The following is a 17,764-nucleotide window of genomic DNA, read 5'->3' as shown; positions in this document are numbered from 1 at the left end:
GTGGGAGAACCGTGTAAAAAGATATGAAATATGTAAAGTTACTAAACAGTTGTGTTCATGATATAATGTCTGACTACCAGATAATTTTATGTAAATTTGATCATCATGCACAAACATTTAATACTTACAGTACAATCTGAAAATATAAACAAAGTCACAGTTCACATTCATTTTGATTCTCATCTGGACGACAGTTCATCAGTTAACTTTTCATAAAATCCAAAGCCTGGACTGAAACGTATCTTTTTACTCATTTTAGTTTTGTCTCTTGTGATTTCATTGAATGATGTCAGCTGCGGGCATCTGCTCATGCTGACAGAAGTGTGATGGCTGGAACAGAATCTACCTTCTCCTCCCTCTGTCCTGCAGGCAGGCGGCGCCTCCTGCTGGCTGCAGACTGTCACTAACAAAAACTCAGCACAGGAACAACCTTTAATAGAAAACAGAGTTGAGGAGGACAGACGAGAAAAGATGGAGGCAGAAGAGAAGGAGGGGCGAAAGAGAGAAGAGGAGGGGGGAAGAGAAAACAAGACAGGAAAAAATAATAATAACATATGTCTTATTGTGAGCCCACCTTGTTCTGCAGTTGGTTCTTGGTCGTCCAGTGATCTGCTCATCACAGAAATGGAGCTGCAGCTCACGTTCAGAAGAATCTCCTCCACCGTTTCAACTTCTATTTGCAGAACTTTTATTATAAGACCATTTTTGTTTTGTTTTGGTTCCTCTCTTCATTTCATCTGTTGTTCTTCTGTTGTTGTTCTCTCCCATATAGCAAATTTCACAGTCATTCCTCATGGTGGAAACCAGTAAAACACACAAACCCCTCATTTAAATCCTGCTGTCTCTTTTCTGGAGGGTGATCTTAGTAAATCAGACTCTTACAGTTCTAATGTCAGTTTAATATTAACTGGTTTACTGGAAATTCCAGGAATGTTTTAGTTTTAGTTTTACCCAGCACATCTGCAGACAAAGGAACAAAAACCTTCAAATATGAGTCAGTTTACTGCTTTTATTTAACATCAGAGACGTCAGTCAGCTCTGAACTGGAAAAATAATTATTAGATCAATCGTTTAAAAAAATAATCATTAGATGCAGCTGTAGGTCACAGGTTCAAGTCCCAGCAGGGAGAAGCTGCTCTGTCTCACCCCTGCAGCACGATGAGACACACATGGCGAGACCACATCTGTACACTCTGAGTCACAGGTTTGATTCTGTTGTTCTGTGTGAAGGAGACAAGAAGATTTAATTTCATTCACTTCACTGAGCAGCGATGATCCCGACACACATCCAGAAAATCACCGCAGACATCGGAGGAAGCGTTGTTGCTCATGGTGATGAGCAAGTGAACACCTCCTCTCTGTCTCGACTACGTTTAATGAGCAACTTCTGTTCTTTTACTGAGAAAAACTTTGACTGCTGTTTGTTGTTTTGTTGTTTGTTATTTAAAATATTTTGTTGTTTTGTTGTGAACGTTTTTATTTATTTATTTTTGGTTATGAGAACATTTAGTTATTTGTTTAGAACATTTTATTTATTTACAACATTATGCTATTTTATTTATAACACTTTGTTGTTTGTTTGGAACATGTTGTTGTTTTATTCAGAAAGCTATAAGCAGCCAGGCAACAAAAGAAATCTACATTTTGTAAAAACACATAAAAACTGACACTTGTTGTTGCTGATTCGATGGGACCAGTTTAATTCCATCATCTTAACATTATCATGTTACATTTCTGACGTTCATAACAAACCAAATTTCATGAAAATCACTTCAGAATTAATTACTGTTGATATTGTCGTCTCCAGCTCTCATTTGTTTATTAGAGAGCCGACCAGCATGAAGGTGAATAAATAATGACTGAATTTTCATTTTTGGTGAACTATTCCTTTAAGCCTGAGTCAGCAGTAAGGTGTCTAACCTCAGTCAGTCTTTATTTTTCTGAGGTGGTAAAAGTGGTGTTTGGAGCCATAAAGTGATTCATAAATGTTTTTACATTATTCAGTAATTATTTTTTTATGTCAAGATGTTTAATAACATTTAACACTATTTACCAGGACAAATTATAATATAAACTGCTGGGAAACACCTGTAGTTGCAAAAACATCCATAAATGACGTTTCCCATCATCTTTAGATATACTTTGTTTTATTTATAAACATTATCTTTTTATTTGTTGTGACTGATATATTTGATTAAGTGTAACCGTAAACGTGATTAGACAGAGAAGAGCATGCCGGGATACTCTCTCTCTCTCTCTCTCTCTCTCTGTGGGAGTGGTCTCCTCTCCTGCAGGTCACGTGGTCTGAGTCTTTGTTGATGTGATTCAGAGGAGAAAGAGCAGGAGGACAAAAAAAAAAAAAAAGTCCCGGTCCGACCGACCGACCGACCGACCGACCTATCTACCTACCGCATCCATCCGTCCATCCTCCCCGGCGCTCACTCGCTCCTCCTCGGCCTGGATGCTGCTGGAAGCCTGATCGAAAACCTCCACCTGGATCTTTGTTCTCCGCGGCGCGCCGCGGCTCTCTCCCCGCCGGGTTTGAGTGCGAGGCAGCGGGGCTGAGGGGGGATGGAGGCTCAGTCCGGGCTGTGAGCAGACTGGTTTCAGGGAGGGTGGAGGAGGTGCGGGGGGTCGGTGTGAAGCCCCAGGCCCTGCTTTGCTTTGTTATCCCGGGATCTCCTCCCGGCTTTCTCACCGTGTTTTCCAGCCGTTTTTCTCACGGTTTCAGCATGAAGGAGTCCTCCTGAGAGGCGCTGCCAGGAGTTTTTGTGGAGAGGAGCAAACACATGGACAACAGCAGGATTTAAAGCTCCTTTATTCTGATTTTTCTGCGGCGTCTTTTTCTGTTTCTTTTTGAAGGACGAATCCAGAAAAACAGACTGTTTCCTGCCTTTTTCATCCCTCTTTTCCTTTTATCCTCTTTCTACTCATCTGTATCTCTTTGTACACCTCAAACACATCTATTCCAGCTCCATCTCTGTATTTATCTCTGCTCAGACCTCCTCTACCTCTCCATCTTCACCTCCATCTATCCCCTTATCTCTTATCTGGCACCTTTCAGTCTCAGACCCTCCATCTGTCTCCTTCCCTCCCTCCCTCCTCCCTCCATTATGGCTCCAGAGTGCCACCGGTTCTCCTGGTGCTGCTGCCTGCTGGTCCTGCTGGTTCTCCCCACCGTCCAGAGCTCCTTCCCCCGCAGCGGAGGCAGTAGCAGCAGCAGCAGCTCTGACTGCGGTCCCGGGAAGGCCGCCGACTGCCCAGGTGAGACCCTGTTTACGCCTCAGGGTGGAGGTGGAGGTGTTGGTGTGTTCCTCTGATGCTCCATGTTGGAGGTCAGAGGTCACCAGCATCTTTATGTATCTGACCCCCCTCTCCCTGTCACCTCTGATTGGATGCCTCAGTGCAGCTGATCACATTGACACATCTTTGTGTTTCTGTTGTCATGACGACCACAGCAGCATAAAACAGGCTTCAGTCATTGAACCCCCCATCAAATCAAATTGGGTTTTATATCAGAGCTGTCGTCATGGCAACAGACACATGGAATCAGTGACAACACCTGTTCAGTGTGATGATGATGATGATGAAGTGGAGGTTTGACCTGCTGCAGCAGCCATGTTGCTCACTGAACTGTGTGTGTGTGTGTGTGTGTGTGTGTCAGTTCAAGGCCTTCATGTTACAGCCTGAATGTGTGTGTGTGTGTGTGTGTGTTGACCACTCCTCACTTTAACAGCGCTCTATTTTCGGGTTAATTACAGGGTGGAGGATCAGGGCGAGGTTAAATGAAGGAGTACCCCGTGTGTATGTGTGTGTGTGTTTGGTCTATATGTTAGAGTACTCATGGATACATCAAACTGCAGACCACAGACTTCAAAGGATCCGTCCGGTTTTGTTCTATATGTCTTTTCATGTTCTGATTCAAACCAGCAGTGAATGTATCTTCTAACAAGCGTCCCCAGGGCTCTGCGTATTTTTAGTATTAGTATTAGTATAGTATTTTTAGGTTATTCTGCAGTAAACCACAGGGCTGCACAGTTGACCCTTTGCTAAGCTAGCTACTGTTGCTACGCCTGCCAAACTTTCCATCCTCACACTGCATTTATTCAGTTTACAGTGATAACTGAGGCCAGTTTAACATCAGAATTGTGAATAATTGTTGAAACATGAGGTCTGTGATTCCTGAGAGAAGTAAACAAAAGCAGCTTCTCATTTCTAGCTGACGATGGTGGATTTTGACCCACAAGCAAATTTTATAAGGTGGCTGATGTAAGCTAATGCTAATGCTAACGTGAGCTGAGAGTCTCCAGCCTTGAGACGGGTCACCCCAGTCAGACCAGCTGGACCTCGAAGAGAGCTGAGATAAGAGCTAAACTGACCCGGCGTAGACGGCGAGCCAGAGAGAGATGCATCACTGTCGACCCACTTTGATTCTTCATCAGCCCACATCCTCCTCCTCAAACCCCCACAGAACAAATGCAGATGCAGTGGATCTAACAAGTTTTAGTTAGTCAGAAATGCTAAGGTTTGCATCTTATGTTAGAGCAGCTGAATTCACCACACGTGTGTTTCTGTGTGGACGCCATCGTCCAGACTCATGAAACGCAGAGTATCTCTCTCCTCAGAGCCTGTAAATCAGATTTATTGGTATCAAAATCCTCCTTATTTTTGAGATGACAGGTGTCGTATATCAAGAACCTAAAATGAGCTCAACCATAAACATCTACAGCAGTAAAATGCAACATGGACATGAAGAAATATTCAACCAGAAACGTCAGATATAATATAAAACACTGACGGGGAACATTTTACTGCACTATGCATAAAGCTATTTTTACTTTCGATACTATTTTAGTTGTAACACTGACAGACTTTCACCTCAGTACAGTGAATAATAGAATGCAGAACTTTTACTTGTGGTGGAGTTTTTTAACGTGGGGTTTAAGAACTTTAGTTTCAGTTCTGGACCGGCTGCCACTGTGAGGCGGTTCTGTAGGTGGTTCTGTAGGTGGTTCTGTAGGCGGTTCTGTAGGTGACCTGTGTGACGGAGCAGCTCAGACGCTGGAGTGATGTCACATAAACAGGGACCTTTCCTCTCTGCAGACCTTACTGTGAACAGTTCCTACATGAAGCTGCTCACAGTGACGTCTGTGGATGATCTTCAGTAACTGGGTCGTGATTCCTGGAAAGACACGTCACTGTTTTGTTCTTCAAATGTATTTTTCGGTGCTTTGAGCATCACAAGTGTGGAGTGTCATCTACTTCCATTATAGTGGAGAGAAGGCAGACATCTCTACAGAACAGGAGGAGACACGATCTGTGTTTGAGTATGTTTGAAGTATAAATGAGATTGAACTACAGTCTGATGCACTGATCAATAATGGGACCCGACTGATCTCATATTTTCAGCTTAAATCGGTTCCTCCAGTTGTCAGGACGTCGTCTGTGTCCGCTGGTGTGGCACCGCTGACCTCTGATAAAGATTATAAGTGATAAGAGGAAACAACCTTTTGTTTTCTTTGCGTTAACGGGTTGATTTTCTGATTATCTCAAAATAACAAAGCTCACCGTCTCATGATAACGGCATTTTAAAAATTAAGTGCAGCTGTCCTCGGCTTCCTTAATATGCTGATTTCACCTCACATGGATCACTCCTCTGATCTAAATCTAGAAATGTAGAACTAAAATATCTCATGCAGACGCTGATCAGGATCTAAAGGATGAAATCTTTGTGATTTCTATTTCCAGAAGATCTGAACTCTTTCTAATCATGTTCAGCCACAGACGTTCTCCTGTGAAGACGCACCACTCTGTCTCTGTTTCTCTTCAGCGGCTTGTCATTTACAGGCTTTGACTCGCTCGGTCGTCTGAAACAGAAAAAGTGCTCGAGTGTGTTTTAAGAGCTCAGTCGTGGTGGAAACAGAGAGAAGGACAGGAGGTTTAACCAGCTGAACCTCAGCAGAGGAACCAAACTGTCTCACTGATCAACTCGTGTTGGTAGCAGTCAATCACTTGGGCTGGGTTTAAAAGATTAAATGATACCGATACCAGTGGAGTACTTCATTCAATACCCTTTTTTCAAAGTTTTTTTTTTCAGCAAAGAAATAAATAATGTACAACATTTGCCAAATTTACAAGACGGGCCAAATAATTAAGTTTTTGTCAGAGAGAGTGTTCCGTAAAGTTCCTTCTCTCAGTTCTTCAGAGGAGTCTGAGGTTCCTTGTGTGTTTACGGATCTGCTGCAGTTAACAGAGTCCATACATAATTTGCATTACAATAAAACAAGTGAAGTCAAGTAGGCGGTCTTTCAGTCTGGCCCAGGACACAATTGTGAAAGAATTTGGTCACATGCAACCCAGACCTTCTCTGAATGTGGTCTGAGATCAGATCAGATCTGTGTTCACACCTGTATTTAGAGCTGTCCACTTGTGACTGGATCACTTGGGATAATAACAGATCTGAACTGGTGTCTGAATTGGATCAAATCTCTGCAGCAGGTTTAACATCTGCTGGAAAACCCGAAGCCAGAAGACCAGAGGCTGTTTCTGGGATTTCCAGGTGTCCACATACTGTTGGCCGTGTAGTGGATGTAGGTTGGGGAGAGAAAAACAAGAAGAGAGATAATGAAGTCAGTAGAGCGTGAGAGGCTGAGAGACTGAAGAGGTTAGTCAGTCTTCGCCTCACTGATCTCAGCTCTTCCTCTTCAGTTTGAGGTCAGTCTTCGCTCGCTGTCCTTCGTTACCGACTGGCCTCAGATCATCCTCACATTCTTCATCACTGAAGCTTCAGTACGCCTCGCTGCTCCTGATAAAACTCTGAATATTCCCACATCAGCTCAGTCAAGCTTGTTTCCAGAATCTTATGTTGCTTCACTTTATTCTTTATGTTTAAATGACCTTATTTTTTCCACCTGACTATGAGACGTTGTTCTGTGATCGTGTCACAGTTCACAGACTCGTCAGAGTTTTGAATCAGTGACCTGATTGGTTGCTGAACTCACAGTTTGTCACACTCTGATCCAGTCGGAGACGTTTTATGGACCTGAGGCTGTTTCAGTTTGAAAGCCAAGATGCAGCTGAAATCTCACCAGGAACTGTGCTGCAAGACACATTTCAGGTCAGACTGAACTGAACCGAGGTCTTAAATGAGCACTTAGACTTTTTTAATGGTTTCTGTAGTTTTAAACGTGTGGCGTTTGGAAATCTGTCCATCACTTGTTTATCATTAGTAATCTGGTTCCTGGCTTTTGTCTCTGACTTAACTTTTTGACTTCGGTTTCAGCTTTAGTGCCCAGCTCACGGTCCTGATTTCAGGGTCTTGTGGTTTTCTAGCGGTGACGGTTAGCTCCAGATCACACTCACATTTCCCAGGCAGCTGTATTTAGGTTGTGTTTTGTGTTGACGGTGTGTAAATGGAGGCTTTACTCACTAGAACTCCCCACAGAGCCTCCATGACGGGGTCTCTGCAGACCTGTCTCGCTCTGTAAACAAGCTGTAATTGGTTGGTGATGCAACCAATGGCTGTCAGATGAGAAGTTAGTAACTATAGCAACCAGACATTATTGAAAAGCCGTGGCTCGTGTGTCAGGTGGAGGTTTGTGTGTCAGAAGTTGTGAAAGCTTCGGGGAGACGTTTAAACTTCTCCAGGGGACGACAGAGAGACGAAGATCTGCAGAGACCTGACAGGTTTTATCATCTGTGACCCAGTTTGAAGTTTGAAGTCGTCGCTCAGGACTGTTTGATCACCTGACGAAGGAGGTGTTACTACAGTTTAAAGGACTAAACCACTGTTTTTTCATTAACTGTTATTATCAGTATTGGTGTGAAACATCCCGTATCGGTCGAGCTCTACTGTCCTCAGACTGACGATTAAACTGAACAACAGGCCTCGATTCTTCAGACAGAAGCTGACAGAGAGGGATCATGGGAACACACTGTTTCTGTTATTTTGTCCACCCCCGCATTAGGCTGTGTGTGTCAGCAGGTTGTTGTGGCTGCCTCAGCACACTGAGGTATTTACTAATTACAAGGAGGCGGGGGTCATGACCCCTGTAATTACCAGCTCTAATTGGCTAGCCTGCGGGACTGTTGACCAATGAGCTGCCATCAGGAAATTACTACCCTGGATGATTGTGTGTGTGTGTGTGTGTGTGTGTGTGTGTGTGTGTGTGTGTGTGTGTGTGTGTGTCAGTGTTTCCCACAGTGTTTTTTACCTCCACTGTTTGATTTTCGTCAGATTTGATCATCAGATGTTTCAGGATCCACAGACGATGAATCCTAATGACTTTGAACCTTTGAATTTAAATCTAGCGCCACCATGAGGACTGGGTGACCTGCCTTAAAAATAATATCTCCACATTTTTAGGCCATGCTGTGGCATCTGATATCAAATAAATTAATAATAAAATAAATTCTCAAATAATGCAAACATGATGATCTTATAGAATGTGATGAACATGGGGAGAAAATCAAATATCAGTGTGTCAGTTGATCAATGGATCGATTTCCAACTATTAGATGAAATTATTTTGAAAATCAATTTGTTTTGAGTCATTTATTTTAACTCTTTCCCCGCCAGTGTTCTTCAATGAATTTGTCAGCCAGTGTCAGCATTTTTGATTTTTCAACACTCAAAGAATATTCAGTTGTATGAATGTGTTAAGATGGAATATATCAAAAGAAAGAACAGATCTTCTAGATTCAGACGTTAAAAAACGCCGTTTTGTTCGAGCTTCATTCATTCTGTTTTTATAAGAACTTGAATGTTAGTTGGTTGCATCAAAAAATCCACTTTTCAGACAAAAGAAAATTTTTGTGAGCTACATTTTTAAGCAGAATATTGACTTCATGTTTTTATTTTTTTCATCACTTCATATATTTCGTGTGTGACATCACTGTCATCAGTGTGGTTAACGTTAGCTGTGTCCCCCGTCCCCCACCTGAAACACACTCTGCCCAGCTGTGAGGTGAGTCCCAGGGGCTGCAGCCCTGCAGCTGATCTGCAGCTGAGCACCGATGTTTTCATGCTTGATATCACCATCTTCTTCTTCTGCTGCTCAATTCCAGCCGCTCTCTTCTTTTTCGAGTGACAGTTTTTTGTCAGATGATGTGTCACAGCATCACCTACTGCCTCGCAGAGAAAACAGCAAAGGACAAGATATGTTGTCAATGATGGAAAGAGTTAAAGATGTATATACATATGTACATATACATACATATGAATATTTTCATGAACATATTTCTCGACGCTCAGCAGGTTGTTTTTCAGCCCACATTTGTTTTTTACGTTTTAGCTCATTTAGCTGTTAGCAGCTGCTGTCAAAACATAAAAACATGATTTTCAGGCAGCCTCTGCAGTTATAAAGGGTTTCTTTTTTCCACAGTATGATTTCTAAGGGGATTTATGTGTGTTTTTATTTGTGCTGATTGATATTATGATAATGAGATGATAACGAGTTTCTGTCTTTTTTTCAGATCTGTCAGAGAAGAAGAGCGACCTGCGTGTGTGTGACGCCGGCACGTGTCGCTTTGGAGGAACCTGCCGTGAGAACGGAGCTGACATCAAGTGTGTCTGCCAGTTCCACGTGAGTCACACACACACACACACACACACACACACACACACACACACACACACACACACACACACACAACAATGAGCTGTTTCACGGTCAGACTGTAGTAAACATGAAGTCACACAGACTGCCATTGATTGGACAGTTTTGGTGATGTCATCAGATTCTACTGACTGAAGCTCGTGTTTATTGATCCTCTCTGGAGTTAGTTACTCACTCCTACATAAGACAGTCTTCCTGAACTACCTGAAATGTGTTGTTTGTAATCCTTTGTTCCATTACCTGCTGTCATCACGATGAAACCCGTTTGCATTACGCTCAGCTAGTTTGGAACAGAATCTAGAACAGAGTCATTGCCTTAAAGAGGTAGGAGCTAAAACTGAAGGTCCAAACAATAAAAGCATCTGATACATACATACATACATACATACATACATACATACATACATACATACATACATACATACATGAATACATGCATACATAAATGCATACATACATATACATATGACCATACATACATATAACCATACATACATACATGTGAACATACATACATATGACCATACATACAGACATACATACATACGTACATACATACATACATGAATGCATATGAAAATACATACATATATATGACCATACATACATACATACATACATACATACATACATACATACATACATACATACATATGACCATACATACATACATATGACCACACATACATACATATAACCATACATACATACATACATACATACATACATACATTCATATGACCATACATACATATGAACATGCATACATACATACATACATACATACATATGATCATACATACATACATACATTCATATGACCATACATACATACATACATACATACATACATACAAACATATGACCATCCATCCATATATAAATACATGTGACCATACATACATACATACATATGTATGACCATACATACATACATACATACATATACATATGACCATACATACAGACATACATACATACATGAATGCATATGAACATACATACATACATATGACCATACATACATACATATGACCATACATACTTACATACATGACCATACATACATACATATGACCACACATACATACATACATACATACATACATACATACATACATACATACATATCTGAGATAAGAAAGACTGAAAATCATGCAAATTGAATTTTTGAATGTCTTCTTACCATGACCATGCATACATACATACATACATACATACATACATACATACATACATATCTGAGATTGTAAAATTATGTACAGACTGAAAATAATGCAAACTGAATTTTTGAATGTCTTCCTTTATTTTCAAAATGTGGTTTACTTCCAAATAAGAGGGTTACAGGGCCATAAAACACAAGTAAGCAACAGTGTTACTTTTGACCATATGACCACATGACCATACATACATACATACATACATACATGTGACCATACATACATACATACGTACGTACGTACATACATACATACATATGACCATACATACATACATACATACGTACGTACGTACATACATACGTACATACATACATACATACATATGACCATACATACATACATACATACATACATACATACATACATACAAACATTCATATGACCATACATACATATGAACATGAATACATACAAACATACATACATACATACATACATACATACATATCTGAGATAAGAAAAATTTTGCACAGACTGAAAATCATGCAAATTGAATATTTGAATGTCTTCTTTCATTTTCAAAACGTGTTTTACTTCCAAATAAGAGGGTTACAGGCCCATAAAACACAAGTAAGCAACAGTGTTACTTTTGACCATATGACCACATGACCATACATACATACATACATATATACAAACATATGACCATCCATCCATACATAAATACATGTGACCATACATACATACATACATATGTATAACCATACATACATACGTACAGACATACATACATATGACCATACATACATACATACATATGACCATACATACATACATATGACCACACATACATACATATGACCACACATACATACATACTTACATACATACATATGACCATACATACATACATACATACATACATACATATGACCATACATACATACATACATACATACATACATACATACATATGACCATACATATATACATACATTCATATGACCATACATACATATGAATATACATACATACATACATACATACATACATACATACATACATACATACATACATATCTGAGATAAGAAAGACTGAAAATCATGCAAATTGAATTTTTGAATGTCTTCTTACCATGACCATACATACATACATACATACATACATACATACATACATACATATCTGAGATTGTAAAATTATGTACAGACTGAAAATCATGCAAACTGAATTTTTGAATGTCTTCCTTTCTTTTCAAAATGTGTTTTACTTCCAAATAAGAGGGTTACAGGGCCATAAAACACAAGTAAGCAACAGTGTTACTTTTGACCATATGACCACATGACCATACATACATACATACATACATACATACATACATACATACATACATACATACATACATGTGACCATACATACATACATACATACATACATACATACATACATACATACATACATATGACCATACATATATATGACCATACATACATACATATGTACGTACGTACATACATACATACATACATATGACCATACATATATATGACCATACATACATACATATGTACGTACGTACATACATACATACATACATATGACCATACATACATACATGACCATACATACGTACGTACGTACATACATACGTACATATGACCATACATACATACATAGATACGTACATACATACATACATATGACTGTACATACATACATACATACATACATACGTACATATGTGAGATAAGAAAAATTTTGCACAGACTGAAAATCATGCAAATTGAATTTTTGAATGTCTTCTTTTATTTTCAAAACGTGTTTTACTTCCAAATAAGAGGGTTACAGGGCCATAAAACACAAGTAAGCAACAGTGTTACTGCATACATACATACATACATACATACATACATACATACATACATATGAACATACATACATACATATGAACATACATACATACATACATACATACATACATATATACAAACATATGACCATCCATCCATACATAAATACATGTGACCATATATACATACATACATATGTATGACCATACATACATACAGACATACATATGTACATACATACATACATGAATGCATATGAACATACATACATACATATGACCATGCATACATACATATGACCATACATACATACATACATACATTCGCATGACCATACATACATACATACATTCATATGACCATACATACATATGAACATGAATACATACATACATACATACATACATACATACATACAGATGAACATACATACATACATACATACATACATACATACATACATACATACATATGACCATACATACATACATACATGCATACATACATATGACCATACATACATACATACATACATTCGCATGACCATACATACATACATACATTCATATGACCATACATACATATGAACATGAATACATACATACATACATACATACAGATGAACATACATATATATCTGAGATAAGAAAGACTGAAAATCATGCAAATTGAATTTTTGAATGTCTTCTTACCATGACCATACATACATACATACATACATACATACATACATACATCCATACATACATATGACCATACATACATACGTATGACCATACATATATGCATGACCATACATACATACATATGACCATACATACATACATACATACATTCACATGACCATACATACGTACATACATTCATATGACCATACATACATATGAACATGAATACATACATACATACATACATACAGATGAACATACATACATACATACATACATACATATATATCTGAGATAAGAAAGACTGAAAATCATGCAAATTGAATTTTTGAATGTCTTCTTACCATGACCATACATACATACATACATACATACATACATACATACATACATACATGCATACATATCTGAGATTGTAAAATTATGTACAGACTGAAAATCATGCAAACTGAATTTTTGAATGTCTTCCTTTCTTTTTAAAATGTGTTTTACTTCCAAATAAGAGGGTTACAGGGCCATAAAACACAAGTAAGCAACAGTGTTACTTTTGACCATATGACCACATGACCATACATACATACATACATGTGACCATACATACATACATACATACGTACATACATACATACATACATACGTATGACCATACATACATACGTATGACCATACATACATACATGACCATACATACATACATACGTACATACATACGTACATACATATGACCATACATACATACGTACATACGTACGTACGTACATACATACATACATACATATGACCATACATACATATGAACATGAATACGTTCATACATATATACATACATACATACATACATACATACATACATATCTGAGATAAGAAAAATTTTGCACATACTGAAAATCATGCAAATTGAATTTTTGAATGTCTTCTATTATTTTCAAAACGTGTTTTACTTCCAAATAAGAGGGTTACAGGGCCATAAAACACAAGTAAGCAACAGTGTTACTCCATACATACATACATACATACATACATACATACATACATACATACATATGAACATACATACATACACATGAACATACATACATACATACATACAAACATATGACCATCCATCCATACATAAATACATATGACCATACATACATACATACATATACATATGACCATACATACAGACATACATACATACATACGTACATACATACATACATATGACCACACATACATACATACATACATACATATGGCCATACATACATACATACATAAGTACATACATACATACATACATAGGAACATACATACATACATACATACATACGAACATACATACATACATACATACAAACATACATACATACATACATATGACCATACATACATAGATACATTCATATGACCATACATACATATGAACATGAATAAATACATACATACATACATACATACATACATACATACAGATGAACATACATACATACAAACATACATACATACATATCTGAGATAAGAAAAAATTTGCACATACTGAAAATCATGCAAATTGAATTTTTGAATGGCTTCTTTTATTTTCAAAACGTGTTTTACTTCCAAATAAGAGGGTCACATATGTGTGTATGTATGGTCATACATATGTATGTATGTATGTATGGTCATATGTATTTATGTATGGATGGATGGTCATATGTTTGTATGTATGTATGTATGTATGTATGTTCATATGTATGTATGTATGTATGCAGTAACACTGTTGCTTACTTGTGTTTTATGGCCCTGTAACCCTCTTATTTGGAAGTAAAACACGTTTTAAAAATAAAAGAAGACATTCAAAAATTCAATTTGCATGTTTTTCAGTCTGTGCAAAATTTTTCTTATCTCAGATATGTATGTATGTATGTATGTATGTATTTATGTTCATATATATGTATAGTCATATCAATGAATGTATGTATGTATGTATGAATGTATGTATGTATGTATGGTCATATGTATGTATGTATGTATGTATGGTCATATGTATGTATGTGTGGTCATATGAATGTATGTATGTATGTATGTATGTATGTATGTATGCAGTAACACTTTTGCTTACTTGTGTTTTATGGCCCTGTAACCCTCTTATTTGGAAGTAAAACACGTTTTGAAAATAAAAGAATACATTCAAAAATTCAGTTTACATGATTTTCAGTCTGTGCATAATTTTATTATCTCAGACATGTATGTATGTATGGATGTATGTATGGTCGTATGTATGTATGTATGTATGTATGGTCATACATATGTATGTCTGTATGTATGGTCATATGTATATGTATGTATGTATGTATGTATGTATGTCTGTATGGTCATACATATGTATGTCTGTATGTATGGTCATATGTATTCATGTATGGATGGATGGTCATATGTTTGTATGTATGTATTTATGTATGAATGTATGTTCATATGTATGTATGTATGCAGTAACACTGTTGCTTACTTGTGTTTTATGGCCCTGTAACCCTCTTATTTGGAAGTAAAACACGTTTTGAAAATAAAAGAATACATTCAAAAATTCAGTTTACATGATTTTCAGTCTGTGCATAATTTTATTATCTCAGACATGCATGTATGTATGGATGTATGTATGGTCATATGTATATGTATGTATGTATTTATGTATTTATGGTCAGATGTATGTATGTATGTATGTATGTATGTATGTATGTATGGTCATACATATGTATGTCTGTATGTATGGTCATATTCATATGTATGTATGTATGTATGTATGGTCATACATATGTATGTCTGTATGTATGGTCATATGTATTCATGTATGGATGGATGGTCATATGTTTGTATGTATGTATTTATGTATGAATGTATGTTCATATGTATGTATGTATGCAGTAACACTGTTGCTTACTTGTGTTTTATGGCCCTGTAACCCTCTTATTTGGAAGTAAAACACTTTTTGAAAATAAAAGAAGACATTCAAAAATTCAATTTGCATGATTTTCAGTCTGTGCAAAATTTTTCTTATCTCAGATATGTATGTATGTATGTATGTATTTATTTATTTATTTTCATATGTATGTATGGTCATATGAATGAATGTATGTATGGTCATATGTATGTATGTATGTATGTATGGTCATATGTATGTATGTATGTATGTATGGTCATATGTATGTATGTGTTGTCATATGTATGTATGTATGGTCATATGTATGTATATATGTTCATATGCATTCATGTATGTATGTATGTATGTATGTATGTATGTATGTATGTTCATCTGTATGTATGTATGTATGTATGTATGTATTCATACGTACATACATACATACATACATATGACCATACATACATACATGTCACCAGACATACATACATACATACATACATATCTGAGATAATGAAATTATGGACAGACTGAAAATCATGCAAACGGAATTTTTGAATGTCTTCATTTATTTTCAAAATGTGTTTCACTTCCAAATAAGAGGGTTACAGGGCCATAAAACACAAGTAAGCAATAGTGTTACTTTTGACCATATGACCACATGACCATACATACATACATACATACATGTGACCATACATACATACATACATACGTACATACATACATACATACATACATATGACCATACATACATACATACATACATACATATCTGAGATAGTAAAATTATGTAAAGACTGAAAATCATGCAAACTGAATTTTTGAATGTCTTCCTTTATTTTCAAAACATGTTTTACTTCCAAATAAGAGGCTTACAGGGCCATAAAACACACGTAAGCAATAGTGTTACTTTTGACCATATGACCATTCATGCATACATACATACATACATACATACATACATGAATGCATATGAACATATATACATACATATGACCATACACACTTAAATACATACATACCTACATACATACATACGTACATACATACATATGACCATACATTCATACATACATACATACATTCATATGACCATACATACATTTGAACATGAATACATACATACATACATACATACATACATACATATGTGAGATAAGAAAAATTTTGCACAGACTGAAAATCATGCATATTGAATTTTTGAATGTCTGCTTTTATTTTCAAAACGTGTTTTCCTTCCAAATAAGAGGGTTACAGGCCCATAAAACACAAGTAAGCAACAGTGTTAATCTTTTTAGCAACCTTTACAACTTGTAGCAAGTGTGTAACTAAATTAAAGTACAGTTTAACTCCCTAAGGATCATAAATCAAAAATAATATCCTGACATACATATGACCATACATACATACATACATACATACATATGAACATACATACATACATACATACATACATACATAAATATGACCATACATACATAAATATGACCATACATACATACATATGACCATACATACATATGAACATACATACATACATACATACATACATAATGACCATACATACATATGAACATACATA

At 36.8% G+C, this 17,764-nt stretch overlaps 1 protein-coding gene across 1 annotated transcript in view; it reads left to right on the top strand.

The window, feature by feature from the left end:
• The first annotated feature begins 2,223 nt into the window (after nucleotides 1–2,223).
• The window catches only part of LOC146307912 (tomoregulin-1-like), a 44,120-nt gene continuing 28,579 nt past the window's right edge, over nucleotides 2,224–17,764 (top strand). The window contains exons 1-2 of the mRNA XM_084747367.1: nucleotides 2,224–3,264; nucleotides 9,475–9,584. Coding sequence (XP_084603493.1) covers nucleotides 3,114–3,264; nucleotides 9,475–9,584 — 261 coding nt within the window. The 5' untranslated portion in view covers nucleotides 2,224–3,113. The remainder of the gene's footprint in view (nucleotides 3,265–9,474; nucleotides 9,585–17,764) is intronic.

Source organism: Lutjanus erythropterus, chromosome 21 (genome assembly GCF_056507025.1).
Source record: "Lutjanus erythropterus isolate fLutEry1 chromosome 21, fLutEry1.hap2, whole genome shotgun sequence".
In the NCBI taxonomy this organism is placed as follows: Eukaryota; Metazoa; Chordata; class Actinopteri; order Lutjaniformes; family Lutjanidae; genus Lutjanus; species Lutjanus erythropterus.
This window is presented reverse-complemented; position numbering and strand designations above follow the sequence as displayed.